This window comes from Nomascus leucogenys, chromosome X (assembly GCF_006542625.1).
Source record: "Nomascus leucogenys isolate Asia chromosome X, Asia_NLE_v1, whole genome shotgun sequence".
Taxonomy (NCBI): domain Eukaryota; kingdom Metazoa; phylum Chordata; class Mammalia; order Primates; family Hylobatidae; genus Nomascus; species Nomascus leucogenys.
Window position 1 is genome coordinate 1,758,345 of NC_044406.1, and position 16,898 is coordinate 1,775,242.

At 42.8% G+C, this 16,898-nt stretch overlaps 1 protein-coding gene across 1 annotated transcript in view; it reads right to left on the minus strand.

Annotated features, from left to right (window-relative positions):
- Nucleotides 1-13,622: 13,622 nt before the first annotated feature.
- Nucleotides 13,623-16,898, minus strand: part of MXRA5 (matrix remodeling associated 5) — a 34,346-nt gene continuing 31,070 nt past the window's right edge. Inside the window, exon 7 of the mRNA XM_030807463.1 lies at nt 13,623-16,675. Within this exon, the coding sequence (XP_030663323.1) occupies nt 14,767-16,675 (1,909 nt within the window). The 3' untranslated portion in view covers nt 13,623-14,766. The remainder of the gene's footprint in view (nt 16,676-16,898) is intronic.

Consider the following 16,898-nt stretch of genomic DNA (forward strand, 5'->3'; position numbering starts at 1 on the left):
ATAAGCTATTTTTATAATGATTCAAAGCCAAATCTTGAGGAAAAACCATGAACTTCAACCCCTCAGCCAGGCCCAGAAAATGTATGATTGCATTATGTTGACATATTTCACAAAAGCTTATATAACATAAAATAATGAAAAAAGACTGTGTGAGCCTTCTGTTATACATGGAAACTCTTAGATTTTTCATTTGCTTGTTTTTTCTTATTGTCTTAAAATTCACGTTGCTGGACATTAATGAAAAATAGCTTTGCTTTTTCTCTTCCAAAAGCCACATGTCCATAGTTCTTTTTCATAACAGAAAGTTGAAGCTAGATTCCACTAACAATACTTCACTATTCCCCAACCTCTTCATGGCTTTTTTAAAACATAAAATATGCTTGTTTAGAAATCTCTTAAATGATAAAGAGGGTTAACAGTCTTAAGATTGTGAATAGAGACTTGTAGAAAATTGTAATGTATGCTGTGATTAATAACCCAACTAAATTGTACCAAGGACACTTGCCTGGGCTGCAGACGACATTTCTCTATCACTTACTTGTGGGGAGAACTTAAGTTGATACATAATCCCATGAACCCTAGTACTCTAATCTGGAATAAAGAAATAATGTTCAGCCTACAGTATTGTTACACACTTTAAACGGCAGTATAAGGATATGCTTTTAAAAAATTACAATTCATTGTGTAAATTGGAGTTATGCTATTAATACCATTGCATCCAAGAAATAATAATCATCATCCTCAAAACAATAATAGATGGTATTTATGTATCATTTCTAGGGTAGCCTTTCACAAATACTATTTCATTTAAACATGACAGGCCGGGCACGGTGGCTCACGCCTGTAATCCCAGCACTTTGGGAGGCCGAGGCGGGCAGATCACCAGGTCAGGAGATCGAGATCATCCTGGCTAACACGGTGAAACCCCGTCTCCACTAAAAATACAAAAAATCAGCCGGGCGAGGTGGTGGGCGCCTGTAGTCCCAGCTACTCGGGAGGCTGAGGCAGGAGAATGGCGTGAACCCTGGGGGGTGGAGCCTGCAGTGAGCCGAGATCGCGCCACTGCACTCCAGCCTGGGTGAAAGAGCGAGACTCCGTCTCAAAAAATAAAATAAAATAAAATAAAAATAAACATGACAACATTTTGTGGCTTTGTGGAAATATACTATGGGTAAAGTAAACCTCAGTCTAACAGAGGCATACCTTGATAAGTATTGCTTTCTGATGTCAAGAGCAAGAGTGTTTCTCAAGAGGTATGGCAGCAGTGAGGATAAGAAGATAAGGTATAGTATGATAATAGCCTTTGTGGACACCCATTGAAGGTGCTCTGAATTCATTCAAGAACTCAAGTTCTTCCCACCTTGCCTTCCCCATACCCTAGTGCCTTATAATCCCTTTGTTGAGTGGGGAATGAGAACAGAGAGGTAGAAAAGCATCCTTGCTTCTTTACTCCTGAGCCTAGAAAGGACACACACGATTGATGGGAATTCATCACATCACCCTGTTGGCGGGAATCCATCACATGACACCACCTCAGAGCAAAGGGGCATGGGAAATGTAGTCTTTGCCTCGGGATCTACATTCAATGTGGCAGGCGGTGCGTGGCGTTTGGTGGACAGGTAGCCAGCTCTGCCTCAGGGCAGTTGCATCGCCATCAGCGTTGCAGGTCAAGGAACTGGGCAATTCAATTACTGGGAGTCAGATGTAGGTCCAGGCTACATTATGGCAGAACTGCTTCTTTAACATATGTTTTCTTTTGCACTCAAAAGGGAGGAATGTGTCAAACAAAAAATAACCAAGATTTCTTTTTAATTTATTATTTGTGCTTGAAAATGTCCCCCAAATTATGTTTTCCCTCCTACATGTGACTGTTTGGATTATCCATCTCTCCACTTGGAATCCCATCTCTTCATTTCTCCATCTGTTATTCCATAACTTCCAAAGAGAAATAGAAAAAGACTTTTAAAATAAGAATGAACAATTCAGGCTACATTAAGATGTGTCCAAGAAGTTGGATAATATTCACGAGTGTGGTATTCTCTTACACATAGGAAGCTTTTTATAAACAGATGACAGACATGCTCGAATGAAATTCTTTAACTGGGTTTAATGAATCCTAAAGGTGCAAGGTATGCTATTTTTATGGTGTGGACTAAAACAGGCAGCAGTAATTACAGTGTGAGATTTGGGTAAGTGTTTTGTGTAATAAAGGAGTTATCAGGTTATTTTTACATTGATTTAATAGTAGTCTCAAAAATGAGTCCCTCGATCTTGAATCTATTCATACACACACATACTCATACACATACATATAATTTTATACTTATATTTTATATTTATATGTTTTATATTATATACTATATATTCTATCTATCTACTTATCCCAGACTAATAATTATTTTTAAAATGGCTCAAATAACATATATTCTGAGGCTAGTTTCTCTTTAGAAGGAAAAAAATACTATTTAAACCAGTGCACTAAGGTGCCAAATAATTCCATTTGGAAAGAAAATTGTTATTTTGGGGGAGTAAACTAAAATGTCAATGAGCCTTTTTGACTTTGCAAAGGATAGAGTGTGTCCCAGTGCTGGTGTGCATGGAACAGGTTCAGGCAAAGTAAGGATGTTGATAGCTCAGCTCAGCATAGTGATTGGAATTTGAAGGTTTACTGCTATCAGTTGGGGGAACAAAAGGTTGGAGATTCAAGCAAGATTGGATCTAAAGTTCTTAGAATGAAAGTAAGGAGGTAGAGTGAAGTCTACAGAGATGCAAGCTAGAACAGACGTTCTCAATCTTGGCTGATCATTAGAATCACAGGGAGCTTGCACAAATACCAACACCCAAAACATTCCCTAAACTAATTAAATCTGAATTACTAACAGTGGGGTAAGGGGAAGAGAGAGATGTTACCAAACATCAGATTTATTCAACTCTTATGATGATTTCAAAGTGCATCCAAAATTAAGAACCACTGAAGAGATTTATCAGGGTTTGACATTTCCATTGCCTTAAGGAGTGGTGATAGTTGAAGTTTTATTGTCCCCATGTGCCCCATCCTGTATGATATTGCCTTTCATTATCTTCTATCCCATGTTCATGTGACAAGGTTGTACAGAGGTTAAGATAATGGAATGTAGAGCAGAAACTTCCATGTTCTGAAGTTCTCACAGAACAGAAGAGGAACATGAATATAAAGCACAAACTTTCTAGATTTAAAGTTCTCATTAAGAAGGTAGGAAGATGGAACAGTAATTGTACCATCTTAGAACTGAATGACCAAAGGCAAGCTGTAACAGAAGAGGAACATGAATATAAAGCACAGACTTTCTAGATTTAAAGTTCTCATTAAGAAGGTAGGAAGATGGAATAGTAATTGTACCATCTTAGAACTGAATGACCAAAGGCAAGCTGTTCAAACTCACTGTGCCTCAACTTCCTACTATGTAGAATGCGAGCAGTGGTATTGGCACCAATTTTGCAGGGTGGTTGTGATAATCAAACAAGTAACATATGGAAACTGGCCAAGACTGTCAAGACTCTACATAGATACAAATTACTATCATCAGTATTGAATTTGGAAGATGAAGGAGAGAAGTTGAATTTGAGATTGGGACAAATTTACCCAGTCATTGAGACAGAAGCCTTCCAAGGTCATACATTGGCAGGTAGAGTAGATGGAGAATTTTGCCAGAAGCTGGAGATTGAAGCAAGAGGAGGCACATTGCAACCCAGTGGCTATGAGAACAATTATTCACCTTTCTCCCACTGAAGCACCTCAGAATAGGAAGTAGCTATGGGCTTTCCGTAGTCTTTGGGAGAGTACCAAAATCATTCTACCGGGATGTTTAAGTGAAGGGCAGAGGGAGGACCCGAGTCATTTGGGTGACACACATAATGAGCAAAGGCAGTTTTTGAGAATTCTAGAGGCAGTAAAAGTCAGGAATGCAGGGGAAAGTGGTATAACTGGGAATATTAGTTTTTAAATCACCATCATAGAAAAGTCAAAGGCCATAAATGTGTGAAAGGATAAAGACAGGAGATCGAAAATGATACATAGCTGCTCACTGAGCCTGGAAGACCTTCCCCATATCCAGCTTCTGAAAAAAATTATATTAATAAAATAAACTTTCAAAAAAAGAAAATAAACCAGTACCATTTTTTTACATTTATCAACAACTGATAATTCTCATCTAATTGTTTTCATAATCTTTGTCCTTTGTACATACATCATTTGATGCTTATCTTATCATGTTACAATTAATGTCTGAATCTACAACTTGTAAGTTCGCTGGGATACAGGAATCCCATGCAATTCACTTTTCATTCCACTGTCTGACTCAGTGCTTTTCCCATGCTACATCTCAGTAAATGTTGACCGAATTCTGAGAGCACGGTGAGAGTAAGAAAGACAAAGAAATCTTTTACAAGGTCTGTGATTTTCATTTCTAGTTTACCAAGTTTGTTTCAAAGAGGCAAAGCTTTATTTCCAAAGGGAAGCTTTTGCAAAATTTTACCTCCGCTGATGTCCAGTCTAAGCCTGCATAGTCTGAAAGTGCAATGGCCAAAGGGAGAGAGGAGTAAGAGGAGTGGCCTTGCAGTTGATACACAGGATGATGATGCTGATATCAATGATGATGGTGATGATGGTGATGGCTGTGATGGTTGTGATGATGATGATGATGATGATGATAGTGATGGTGAGAAAAGTCTTTGATAGAGGGTCACAAATGTTTGGGTGACAGATGGAGTAAAAAATGAAATGGAAGACTTGAAAGGTAGCCAAAGCCCTTGTTTACTAATCCAAAGTGGTGGAGTTTATTACGTAAATTTGAAGATCCAATCTGAGGATTTTTGACTGAAGTAGCATGACTGGAACTCTAGAGCAGAAGACTAGCTTAGCGGTATTGTGTGTTGAATGCATTAAGGTGAAGACTTTAATAGGCAACATCAGCAATAATCCAAGTGAGATCTCAAATTCAGTATCAGCACCAGAGCAGTGATAGACCAGGAACAGGGAGAAATAGAAGGATAAGATCTATGTTACAAAGGTATCTCAACATAGCTTGCTGAGTGATTGAAAGGAAAGCAAGAGAGAGTAAGTGTCATAAAACATTCTAGGTTTATGAACTGAAAGAGGTGGTGGCATTAACAGAAATAGCAAAGGAGGAAAAGCTAAATTTGGAAGAAAGATAGTGTATATGTCAGCTTCTGCTGCAGTAACAAATACTCCAATTCAAAAATAAATGTGCTTGTGTGATAGGAAGGCTGCAGGTCAGCTACAGCTCAGTTGGGCTCTGCTGGGTTCAGCCAGGCTGGATTCCTATTTTGGAACCAAAAGAAACTTTTCCTGCTGACCTCGTGGTGGAAGGCAGGAGGTACAGGATTAAGGAATGTCTTGAGTCCTTTGCTTGGATAAAATTTACATCATATCCACTAACATTTCACTGGTCTAAACATGTCATACGGTCATGAGTGAAGCTGTATAATTTCCTTCTTATCTGAGGAAGCAGCTCATTGGGAACATGATCTAATTTGTCCCAGATGGTGAATGCAGTTTGGAACACAGTGGAAGATTCTAGTGAGTAGAGAGAGAGAGAGAGAGAGGCAGCAAGTTGCAGAAAAACAAGGAGAAACGAAACTAAAGAAAAAGTTAGAAACATAAGTAAAATCCCTTAATATATAAAAGTTATGGTTGAAGCTAGTGGGATTCATGAGGGAAGACAGAAAAGACTGGATTGAAGATAGAAAAAGAAGAAAATTGGGTAAATAAAGGTTGAGGAAGAAAAAAGACATTGGAGTATAAAGAAAATCAACAGTGACAGTTATGGTGGGACCCTACCATAGAACAGATATAAAAAGTAAAGGAATATGTAGAATTTCCACATTGTTCTCAAAGGTCCCTTGGTCATAAAAAGCTTAGACAATATCGTGGATGTTTGCATCATGGTTCTACTCACTTGCCCACACGTGCACAGAATTGGGCTACTGTGAAAAGCTCATATGAAGATCACCCTTGCTTTTCTTACATGCTGTAGTTCATTTGAGTGGGTTTCAGGTGGGAAGGGAGAGATAATAAGGGCAGGAATCATTTCCTATCCTTATGGCATTCTACAAGCATCACAAAAACCTAAAAAATTGTATCCCTGAAGATACCCAGCAGATAAGCATAACATTGGGTTAAATGGCAGTGGATGCCTTCCTGGAATCAAAGAAAAGATGATAGTGGGAAAGGAGCATCCTTATTTTTGAGAATCCATGATGTGGCAGACATGAGATAAGAGTTTTATACCCCAATCTAAGGATTTCCAGTTTTGCCAGCCTTCCAGGGACTATCCTTAATTAAGTGACGGCATACACTGAGTCAAGTTGAGTGTCAAGCAGATTTGCGGTCTTTCCCAGTACTTCAAATAGTCACAGGCACTGTTTACCTTCTTCATCTGGATTTTGATAATCTCTCAGATCTTTATATTACGTTTATTCAGGTTGTTGTTTTTCCCTCTCAAAGTCTTCATCAACAGAAGAGAAAGCAGCGATCTTTCTTCATGCCCCAACACACCACCAACCCAAGGTTGCTTTGTGCCACAGAACTTTACCAAAGTTTTGCAAATATTGGAGAATGAAAATTGTGCATAAGTGGGCACAAATTAAGAAGGAATTATAAATATAACAGTCCATGTGATCCTTATTACTGCCATAAAGCTCAGAATTCAAGGCTTTCCCCGGAGGAAGACAAAATGAAGTCAACTTCATAATCATCTCCCAGCCAAAGAGAACATTCAAATACGTTTATTATAGCCACTCAAGACATTTTTTTAGTATCTACCATGTTCCAGGCACTGGCCAGGTCAATGTGCACACATCACTGAAGAAACTAGACAAATGTCTTCAACCAGGCATTGTGAGTAGTGGTCCTCTTCTATACCAGCTTTCCTGTCACCAGTTTCCCTTGTCTACTTCCTGTATATCTTCAGCTCTGCATGGCAAGGAGGACGTCCCCAACAGAGCTTCTATCAGCTGGCTTGTTACTGAAGTCAGCAATGGGACAGGTTAGCAGGAATTTGGAGGAGAAGTGGGAGGAATGGAAGGTGGGTGCATCTCCTCTGTTTCAGCCTTGGGCAGCAATGTTGCAGCCACAACTGATACATCTTCACTCTGCAACTCACTCTCTGAGGTGCCTACTGCTCTAGTTGGGCTCGTCAGCCCTTCCTTTCCCTCTGCAGACAACACCATATAGTAATTCCCCTTGACTGAAAACACTCCGACTATTTAGCCCCTGAAGTTTTTTCTATTTACCTAATTAGAAAGCATCATAGAGTGCTTTCTAAATCAAAAAAGGTACGTTTTTCTTTCAGATAACTTATGCTACCCTACCAGGGAGTGGACACAGTTTCAGTGTTTTTCTTCTTTTTTTAATGGAACTTTCAAGTTTTGTCCCACCAGCTATATGCAGTGGCTTTCCCAATGACCCGGTAATGTGAGTGGTGTCATTCCCATTTGACACACACAAAGAAACAGAAGTTTAAGTAGATGACATCTACGCTACCACAGCTATTAAAGAACAGGACCTAAATTCAAGCTTGTGTCTCATTCACTTGAAATCTTGTTTGGTCAGCCATGTTTTCCCAAAGCTCCCCATCCACCCAAAGCCTTGTTTGATCGGCCATGTTTTCCCAAAGCTCCGTGGTTAGGCACAACACAGCGCAGCACACACGCTGGTTCTAGCTTTGGTTTCTAGTTTTGGTTCTGCTACATGGCTTAGGATGCATAAGCTGCAGCTGAAGTTGGATGGTGTAGGATTGGACTTACACCAATGCTCCAATCCTACACCATTATAGTGGTCATATCTAAGCACGCTTCTTCAGAATTCAACTCTCCCAAGAGTGGTTGTGATGCTTAACTTGAATGCACTTTGGAAACCATTGCTCTTCAAAGTACTGGAGAAATGACAGCGATAAATATGAAAATAACCAACATATACTGAGTACTTGTGATTGGACAGGCTTTGTTCTGAGAATCTCATCTTCTATTTTCACAATGGCCTTATGAGGTGAGTGTCCTATAAGTTTCCTCTTTCCCACAAATTTGAAAACAGAAGCATGCAGAATTTCAACACCACACCAAGGTTCTAGTGTCTTCGGTGGGGAGGCACCACCCAATATGGTACAAATTAGCACAATAGGTTGCCCCATAGAGGGTTAAATCATAAGAAATATGTGATGGATCACAGTATAGTTTTGCCAAACCACTTCAGGAACAAATGAGTTCCAGCGCTAAAGATGCCACTTCCTCATCACATTCTTGCTGCACTTTGTACTCACCCAGGCTTCTCTCTCAGAGATTCTGATTTGTAGGTCAGAGTCTGGTGTAACAGGTGGAATGGTGGCCCCCAAAGACGCGTCTATGTCATAACCTCTGGAACTAATAAATGTAAGCTTATTTAGATAAGATATAATTGACTTAAGTATCTCAAAACGAGATCATCCTGGATTAGATGAGCCCTAAATCTATGGACAAATGTCCTTATAAGAGACAGAGGACTGGGAGGCTGAGGCAGGAGAATCGCCCGAACCTGGGAGGTGGAGGTTGCAGTGAGCAGAAATCATGCCATTGCACTGCAGCCTGGGCAACAAGAGTGAAACTCCGTCTCAAAAAAAAAAAAAAAAAAAGAGACAGAGACAGAAGAGGAGAAGGCCACATGGAGATGGAGGCAGAGACTGGAGTGATGTGGCTACAAGCCCAAGGTTGCTTGGAGCCCACAGGAGCTGGGAGAGGCAGGAAGGATCCTCCCTTAGAGCCTCCAGAAGGAACTGGATACAATTGTAATGGATTGAACCATAGTCTCCCAAAAAGATATGTCCACATCCTAACCCCAGAACCTGTAAATGGAACTTTATTTGGAAATAAGGGCTTTGCAGGTATACTTAAATCAAGGATCTCAAGATGAGATCATCCTGGATTAGTGTGACCCTAGATCAAATGACAGGTGTCCTTCTAAATACAGAAGAGGAGACACAGATGGAGAGGAGTAGGCCACATGGAGATGGAGGCAGACACTGAATTGATGTGGCCTCAAGCCCAGGGATTCCTGGAGCCTGCAGGAGCTGGGAGAGGCAGGAAGGATCCTCCCCTAGAACCTCCAGAGGGAGTGCAGCTCTGCCCACACTTTCACCTCAGACTGCTGGTCTCCAGAACTGTGAGATAATCAATTCCTGTTGTTTTAAGCCACCAGTTCTGTGGTCATTTGCAATCGCAGTCCCAGGAAATGAAGACACTTGGACATGAGGATGTTTAAATCAATCCAGGAGATGATAACATAAAGCCAACAAGAACCAAAGGTTTCTTGTGTTCTAACAAGGTTAGAACACACACACAAAAAAATACTGCTAAAAAGGAAGCTGAATAGCCTCTCAGGATGAAGGTAAACCAAACCAACGTTTGTTTTTTTTTTCCAAAATAGAGTCAGTTCGTGCTGGCCATCCAGGAACTCACTAACACTACCCCTCTTAGTTTCATCATTAATCTGTTACTGAACTTCCACCTCCAAAAGACTTGGGTCCTTTTGTTATTTTTGGAGACCGTCTTGCTCTGTCGCCCAGGCTGGAGTGCAGTGGTGTGATCTCAGCTCACTGCAGCCTCAACCTCTCGGGCTCAAGTGATTCTCCTACCTCAGTCTCCAGAGTAGTTGGGACTACGGGCATGCACCACCACGCCCAGCTAATTTTTGTATTTTCTGTAGAGATGGGATCTTGCTATGTTTCCCAGGCTGGTCTTGAACTCCTGGGCTCAAGAGATCTGCAGGCCTTGGTGTCCCAAAGTTCTGCGATTACAGGTGAGACTTGAGTCTTAAATGACAAAAGTGCAGAAAAGGATCTTGTGGGGTTCAGTGTCTTGCAGATTGAATTCAGCAGCAGGGTTGGGGTCTTCCTCATCTTGTCCCACATTCAGCCAAGCTTCATTGAAACAAGAGCTGACTTTGCAATTACAAACCAGGCTTCAAGGACTAGAGCCTGGCTGGAGTTTTGTTTTTCTGTGAGGGCCTGAGAGTAATTAAATGGTGACAATGGACTGTTAGCTAGGGATTTTGCTTGTGTCCACAGATTTACAAGCACATATACCAGATGTTAGAACTTAGCCATTTAGGGAGGAAAAAAACAACTATCTTCTAGTATTAAATTATTTACAAATAATGATACAGCCATATGTGATTCTGTTTAATGATCTGCTCAAATCACACACCTTCGTGTTCCCGGACAAACTGGTTTAAATGGCTCTTGTTTTACCTCAGTCATGAGGTGCTAAGTACCTCTCTTTATAACCATCCCTACAAGAAAATTTTAAATATTTGCATTTATTTCTTAGGGCGTCTGTAACCAATCACCTCAAAATAGGAGCTTAAAACAACAGAAATGAACTGTCTCCCAGCTCTGGAGACCAGAAGTCTGAGGTCCAGGTGTCTCAGGGCCATGCTCCCTCTGCAGGCTCTAGAGGAGGATCCTTCCTGCCTCTCCCAGCTCCTGGTGGCTCCAGGCGTCCCTGGGCATCACTCTAGTCTCTGCCTCCATCTCCACATGGCCTTCTCCTGTGTCTGTGCCTCCTCTTTTGTCTCTTAAACAGACACCTGTCATTGGATTTAGGGCCCATCTAATCCAGGATGATCTCATCTCAAGATCTTTACCTTAATTACACCTGCAAAGACCCTATTTCCAAATAAGGTCCCATTTCCCGGTTCTGGGAGTCAGAATATGGGCATATATTTTGGGGGCCACTGCTCAATGCACTACAATTGTATGCAGTTCCCTCTGGATGTTCTAGGGGAGGATCCTTCCTGCCTCTTCTAGCTCCTGGGGACTCCAGGAATCCCTGGGCTTGGGGCCATGTCACTCCAGTCTCTGCCTCTGTCTCCACGTGACCTCCCCCTCTGTGTCTGTGTCCCCTCATCTGTCTCTTATAGTGACACTTATTGCATTTAGGACCCATCCTTATCCAGAATAATCTCATTTCCAGATCCTTCACTTGATCACATCTGCAGACTCTTTTTCCAAATAAGGTTGCACTGACAGGTTCCAGGTAGAGATGAATTTTTTTGCAGAATGTTATTCAACCAATTACAATATCCTACCATGTTCAACCCCAAATGAAACACATTTTAGACTCTAGTCCAAATATGTATTATTTTAAAAAAATTAATTATTACTTTTTAATATTCAGAAACAGGGTCTCACTTTATCACCCAGGCTGTAGTGCAGTGGTGTGATCGTAGCTCACAGCAGCCTCAAACTCTTGGGCTCAAGTGATCCTCCTACCTCAGCCTCCTGAGTAGCTGTGACTATGGGCCCGCACCACTATTACGTTTTATCTATCCCTAGACCCAAGGTCTCCTTGCTTGAGGCTCAAACTTTCTTCATGATGTTTTTGCCGCCAGGAGAACATGTCCTCCCATTTGTCCATATCATTCTGCCCAGCCATTCTTCTCTTCTTGACTCCGTAAAAATGTTATCTCAGTCATCAAAATATAGCTCTTTCTTAATGGGACTACAATCCCACCTGTTTTTTTAATCCTCTAGAATCTGAATGCTCTCTGAACCACTTTTAATGTTTCCAGATGCCTCTTCAGCCCATCACCTCATGTGAACGCAGAAGTTTGGGTTGATAGGATGTTTTTACCATTTTTTTCCAGGTAAAATTGCACCAAGGTATGTCCTGCAGAAACATTATCTACACCTAGGAGAATTTACCTCCCCAGATCTCAGTTTCTGCATCATGCACTGAAGCAGGCTGTCTAAATGAATGTGTTTCTAAAACCCTCTGCTGCATGTTTTTATCTAGCACAGTGTTTTCCAACCAGGGATGGTACAGCCTCACGGGGAGAATGTGGCTACTATGTCTAGAGACATTTCTGATTATCACACTGGGGTGGTGGATGCTCCTGGCTTCTGGTGGGTGGAGCCCAGGGATGCTGCTCAGCACCCTACAGTGCACAGGATGGTCCCACCACAGAGAATCCTCCAGCCCCAGATGTCCATAGTGCTGAGGCTGAGAAATCCTTAGCATGAGAAACTCTATTACCCATCCAGTCATCCATGATCGATCGATCTATCTATATCTATCTATCTATCTATCTATCTATCTATCTATCTATCTATCATCTATCTTTCATCTATCTACCTATCTATTATCCATCCATCCATCCATCACCCATCCAACCATCCATCATCTATTTTTCTATCTACCCCTCTGTCATCTACCCAATTACCTATCTAATCCACCCAACCATCTATCATCAGTCTATGTATGTATCTATCCATCTATTGATCATCCATTCAACCATTTATTATCTATCATCTATCTATAATTCATCCAAACATCCATCATCTATTTATCTATATACCTATCTATCATCCGCCCAACTATCCATCCTTTATCTATCTGTGTATCTATCATCCATCCAACCATCTATTATCTGTCTACCTACCTACCTACCTTACTCCTTTCCATACCTATTATCTATTTATACCTATAAATCATCTATCTGTATCAATCCTTATCTATTTATGTCTCCTATCCATATCTATTATCAACCTATGATCTATCACTTTATATCTGTCAATCATTTATCTATCTGTCATCTATCTACCATCTATCTATCACTTATCTATCTACATCAATCATCTGTCAGTTATCTATCTACCAATCTAATCTATCCTTTATGTCAGTGGCTCTCAGCTAGGAGCAAGTTTGCACCCCCTAAAGGGGCATTTGGCAATGTCCAGAGACATTTTTGGTCATCACAATTTTGCTGGGGCAGGAGGGTACTAGTATCTGGTGGGTAGAGCCCAGGAATGCTGCTCAACACCCTACACAGGACACTCTAGCCCAGAGAATCATCCAGCCCCAAATGTCATTCATGTGCATTTTGAGAGACCCTGCACCATCTGAAGAGCCTGTCTACTGAGGATAAACACTCCAAGCACCGCCTCCTCTTCCACCTCTCTGCCTCCTCAGGCCTCTCTTGAAATCCAGTACACAGTAAGGGCTGTGCAGACATATTTAAGCAAATAAGTGGATTCATGAACGAGAGACAGGCTCTATGCACCCCACAGAGTTAAAAAAAGAAAAAGCTGCATTCTTTAGTTTCCATGACCAACATTCTTTAACAATCGGCGACAGTGCATTTCTTGAAATGCTGACAGTCATATTTTTCCCAAATGTTTATCTTGTTTGCCTTTTTCCTTCCTCTCAGGGGAAGCGAAAGAAGGACAGTTTTGCATATTTGTGGAACATCAGTACATGTATTTCCAGATGTCACTTTGACAAAAATTTAAAAGGAAAAATCCTGGAGGATTTCCTAGAGCACTGCTTCTCAGTCCCCACACTGTCTTGCTGCATACTGAAATTGTCACTACATGCAAGTAGCGCTCAAACCCTGCCTTCCTGCCTGCCAAATCTGTCATCAGAATCATTGCCTTTGACTCAGTTTCTTTGCCTGTTAAAAATGTGTAGAGAAGATAATCATTGAGAGAAGGTGAATGAAAGCTGTTTTTTCAACCGCTCTGATGGAAACCCAAATTCATGTGACCCTCTTTTGTCCTTGAAAATAGCATTGTCATCACTGCCCGGTTTTGGGGAGAATATTATTTTATTATCAAATGTACAGTATATTGACCTTAAAAATACAGTAAAGCAGTCGTGGAAATAACAGGTCTTGTATTATTCATGGGCACAGACTGACTCATGGCTGGGGAAGAAGCAGCCACCTTAGACCAGATAGACAACTCAGACACTGCAGAGAAGTTTCTGGGCTTTTCGGGGAAGACTCTAGATTCAATTCTGTAAAGTTATGATGCAGTTTTCTCCTTCCTCTCCTCTCACCTCCCCTGAGCACAGCTTTCAACAAAAACTTTGCATACAAGGAAATCTAATATCGCAGCCTTCCCCAGTGCAGGTTTCCTGGAGAAGGTAACATAACAGTGGTGACTGAATTTGAAGGAGGTTGGAGAGGAATTTTTTAAAATTGTATTTCCATGTCTGCTGTAATGTATCCAAGTCTTGTAAAGACCAATAATTTATTAATTTTAATGAGACAGAAAGTATTTCTCCTTCTAGTCTCATCGTCTGATTTGAAAGGAAAAAATTATATATATAAAACATTATATAAAAAGTGAGTTCCAGGAAGAAATGTTTTTTTCATATAAAATGGTAGCTGTATGTATTTAACTCTGAATTAAAATATATATATATATATATCAATCACTCTGGTTCTAAATCCTTATTGGGCAAGCTGGAGTTTTGAAGTGACAGAAGAAATAACTGAAAGATGACTTGTCAATCTGGAACAGTCTATCATGTAAAAACTGCAGCAGGTTAACTAGGTGATGCATCTTCAATGGGGTAGTGAGGAGTTGTTCATGTCTATGGCTTATTTTTGGTGAATGTTCCTCAGATATCCTATGGACGCTTATGAAGGCAGTCGAGTGGCATTTGCGAAAAAAGAAAAATTGCAGTCAGAGCATAGATACCCTGAATGAAGCCTCTGGCATGATGTAAACACAAAAGAAAGTTCCCAGCGAGGCTGAGCCCTCCTTCTCGTGTCTGTATTTCTTCCTTTTCCCAACAATTGTAGATCAATATCAACCTCAACTTGATACCCACCGGGGGCCACCATGCACTGTGACACATTATTTAAGAGCTCTGATTCCCCAGCCTGGCTTCCCTTAACACACTCTGCTTTGTTGTCAGTTCCTAAGCAATCATTCTGGAATCCACATTTCAGAAGACGTGGATGTAAGTTGTTTTGGAGTCACTGCCGAGAATGTTTTTTGCCATGCACTTGTAGAAGCCGGCGTCTCTCTGTGTGGCATGCTGGATGGTCAGTGATCCCTGGGGGTGAAGAAATCTGTTTCCATACAGACGAGCCTGAACCCCTGCCTTCAGATGCGACTTATCCGGTAACTCCCACGTGATGTCAGCTTTGGGAATCCCCATAGCCATGCAGTTCAGTTTCACGGAGTTCCCGGGCCGGGTGTAGATGACTGGGGTGGGCTCGCTGGTGATCCGGGGAGGATAGGCGATCACAATCACGGGGATGCTGGTGACCGAAGGGCCGTACTCCGTCTCCATCCTGCACACATAGGTACCCCTGTCAAACACCGAGGCCTCACGAACCGTGAGGGTGCCATTGTCCAGAAGAGAAACGCGTCCCAGTGTTTGGGGGCCCTCCAGATGCATGCCACTGGGGAGCGTCCAGGAGAAACGTCCCTGCCCAGCCCCGGGAGGGGTGCAGGGGAGCTTCAGGGTCTCACCATTGATGATGCTGACCAGGTTATGATACTGCTTGTTTGCTTCCGGTTTCAGTCCCACCTTCAGGGAGACCAGCCTCTCCGTGTGGCCAGCGGCGTTGCGGGCCACGCAGCGGTAGGCCCCAGCGTCCACCGAGGAGAGACCGCTAATGTGTAGCATGCCGTCAGCCTTGTGGTAGAAGCGCTGTAGCTGCTGTCCACTCTGCAGATCGGTGCCATTGGGAAGGACCCACACCAGGCTGGGTGTCGGGGTCCCCGCAGCAGAGCAGTTGAGGCTGATGGTGTGGCCCGCCATGGCCGTGATCTTCTCGCTGATCGGGTCGTGGAAGATGGGTTTCTCCATGGGCTCCAGGACAGTGAGCTGCACGATCAGCCTGGCCTCCCCTCCCTCGTTGCGCGCCATGCATACCAGCTGGACGGAGTCACTCTTCCTCAGACTCCTGATGTCCAGGGAACCGTTGCCATGGACAGTGACCCGGTTTCCATAGTATGGAGCTGGCAGAACCACGCCCTCGGGAAAAGCCCACAACACCCTCGGGGTGGGGATGCCTTCAGCTCTGCAGTCAATCAGTTTCCGACTGCCCCCGGCTGCTATCTCCCGCACAGTGGTGATGGGGTTGGGGTTACCATTGATCTTGGGTGGCTGGACGTTGACGTGAATCCACACCGTCTTCCTATCCTCTCCGGCGCCGTTCCTGACCAGGCAGGTGTAGTTGCCGCTGTCGGAGCGCTGGGCTTTCTGAATAAGGAGAGTGCCATCTTGGTATATCTGATATTTCTCAGAGGAGATGGGGATCACCTTGTTGGTTGGGGACAACCAAGTCACCTTGGGCATGGGTTCTCCTTTGGCCTCACAGGCTACGGTGACCACGTCTCCATAGGGCACCTGAACCGCCAAGTAAGTCTTGTTCCGGATGGTGGCGGGCGCTGTCACCACCTTGACTCTGACTCTCATCTCGTCCTTCCCGACCTGATTTTCGGCAAAGCAGGTGTAGTCTCCCTCCTCCCTCATCCCCACTTCGTTAAAGTAGAGTGTCCCATTGTTGAAGACGACATAGCGCTTGGTGCGTCCACCGCTGTCATCCGACTGCATGAAGGAGTTCACCAGACTCCCATCCGGGAGGCTCCAGGAGATCTCAGGATTGGGAAGTCCGGTGGCCACACAGTCCACTTTCAGGTCACCCCCGTAGAAGACTTTGTGGTCGTTCTCCTCCTTGTGTTCAATCTTGGCCGGTTTCATCACCACATCCACCTTGAGCACCACGTAGTCGTCACCAACCTTATTTCGAGCTACACACAGGTAATCTCCAGCGTCTTTGTCCGTCACCGATTTCACCACCAGGGTCCCATTGGCAAACACCTTGATTCTGCTATCAAAACTACAGAAAAAAGAAAAAGGAGGAAGATGTCAGTTCCCCAAATGCTCTACCGTGGCATTAGGTCCCTGGAATAACACAAAAATAGGTGGTTCTGTGATGCATCAGCCCAGGTGGCTGCTATTGCAAAATGCCCAATGGTTTTTACAGCCTGGAGAAGGTTGTGGAAAGTGATTGACTGCAAATAAGAACTCCCTGTTGAATCTGATGTTAGGCTGGCCTGACC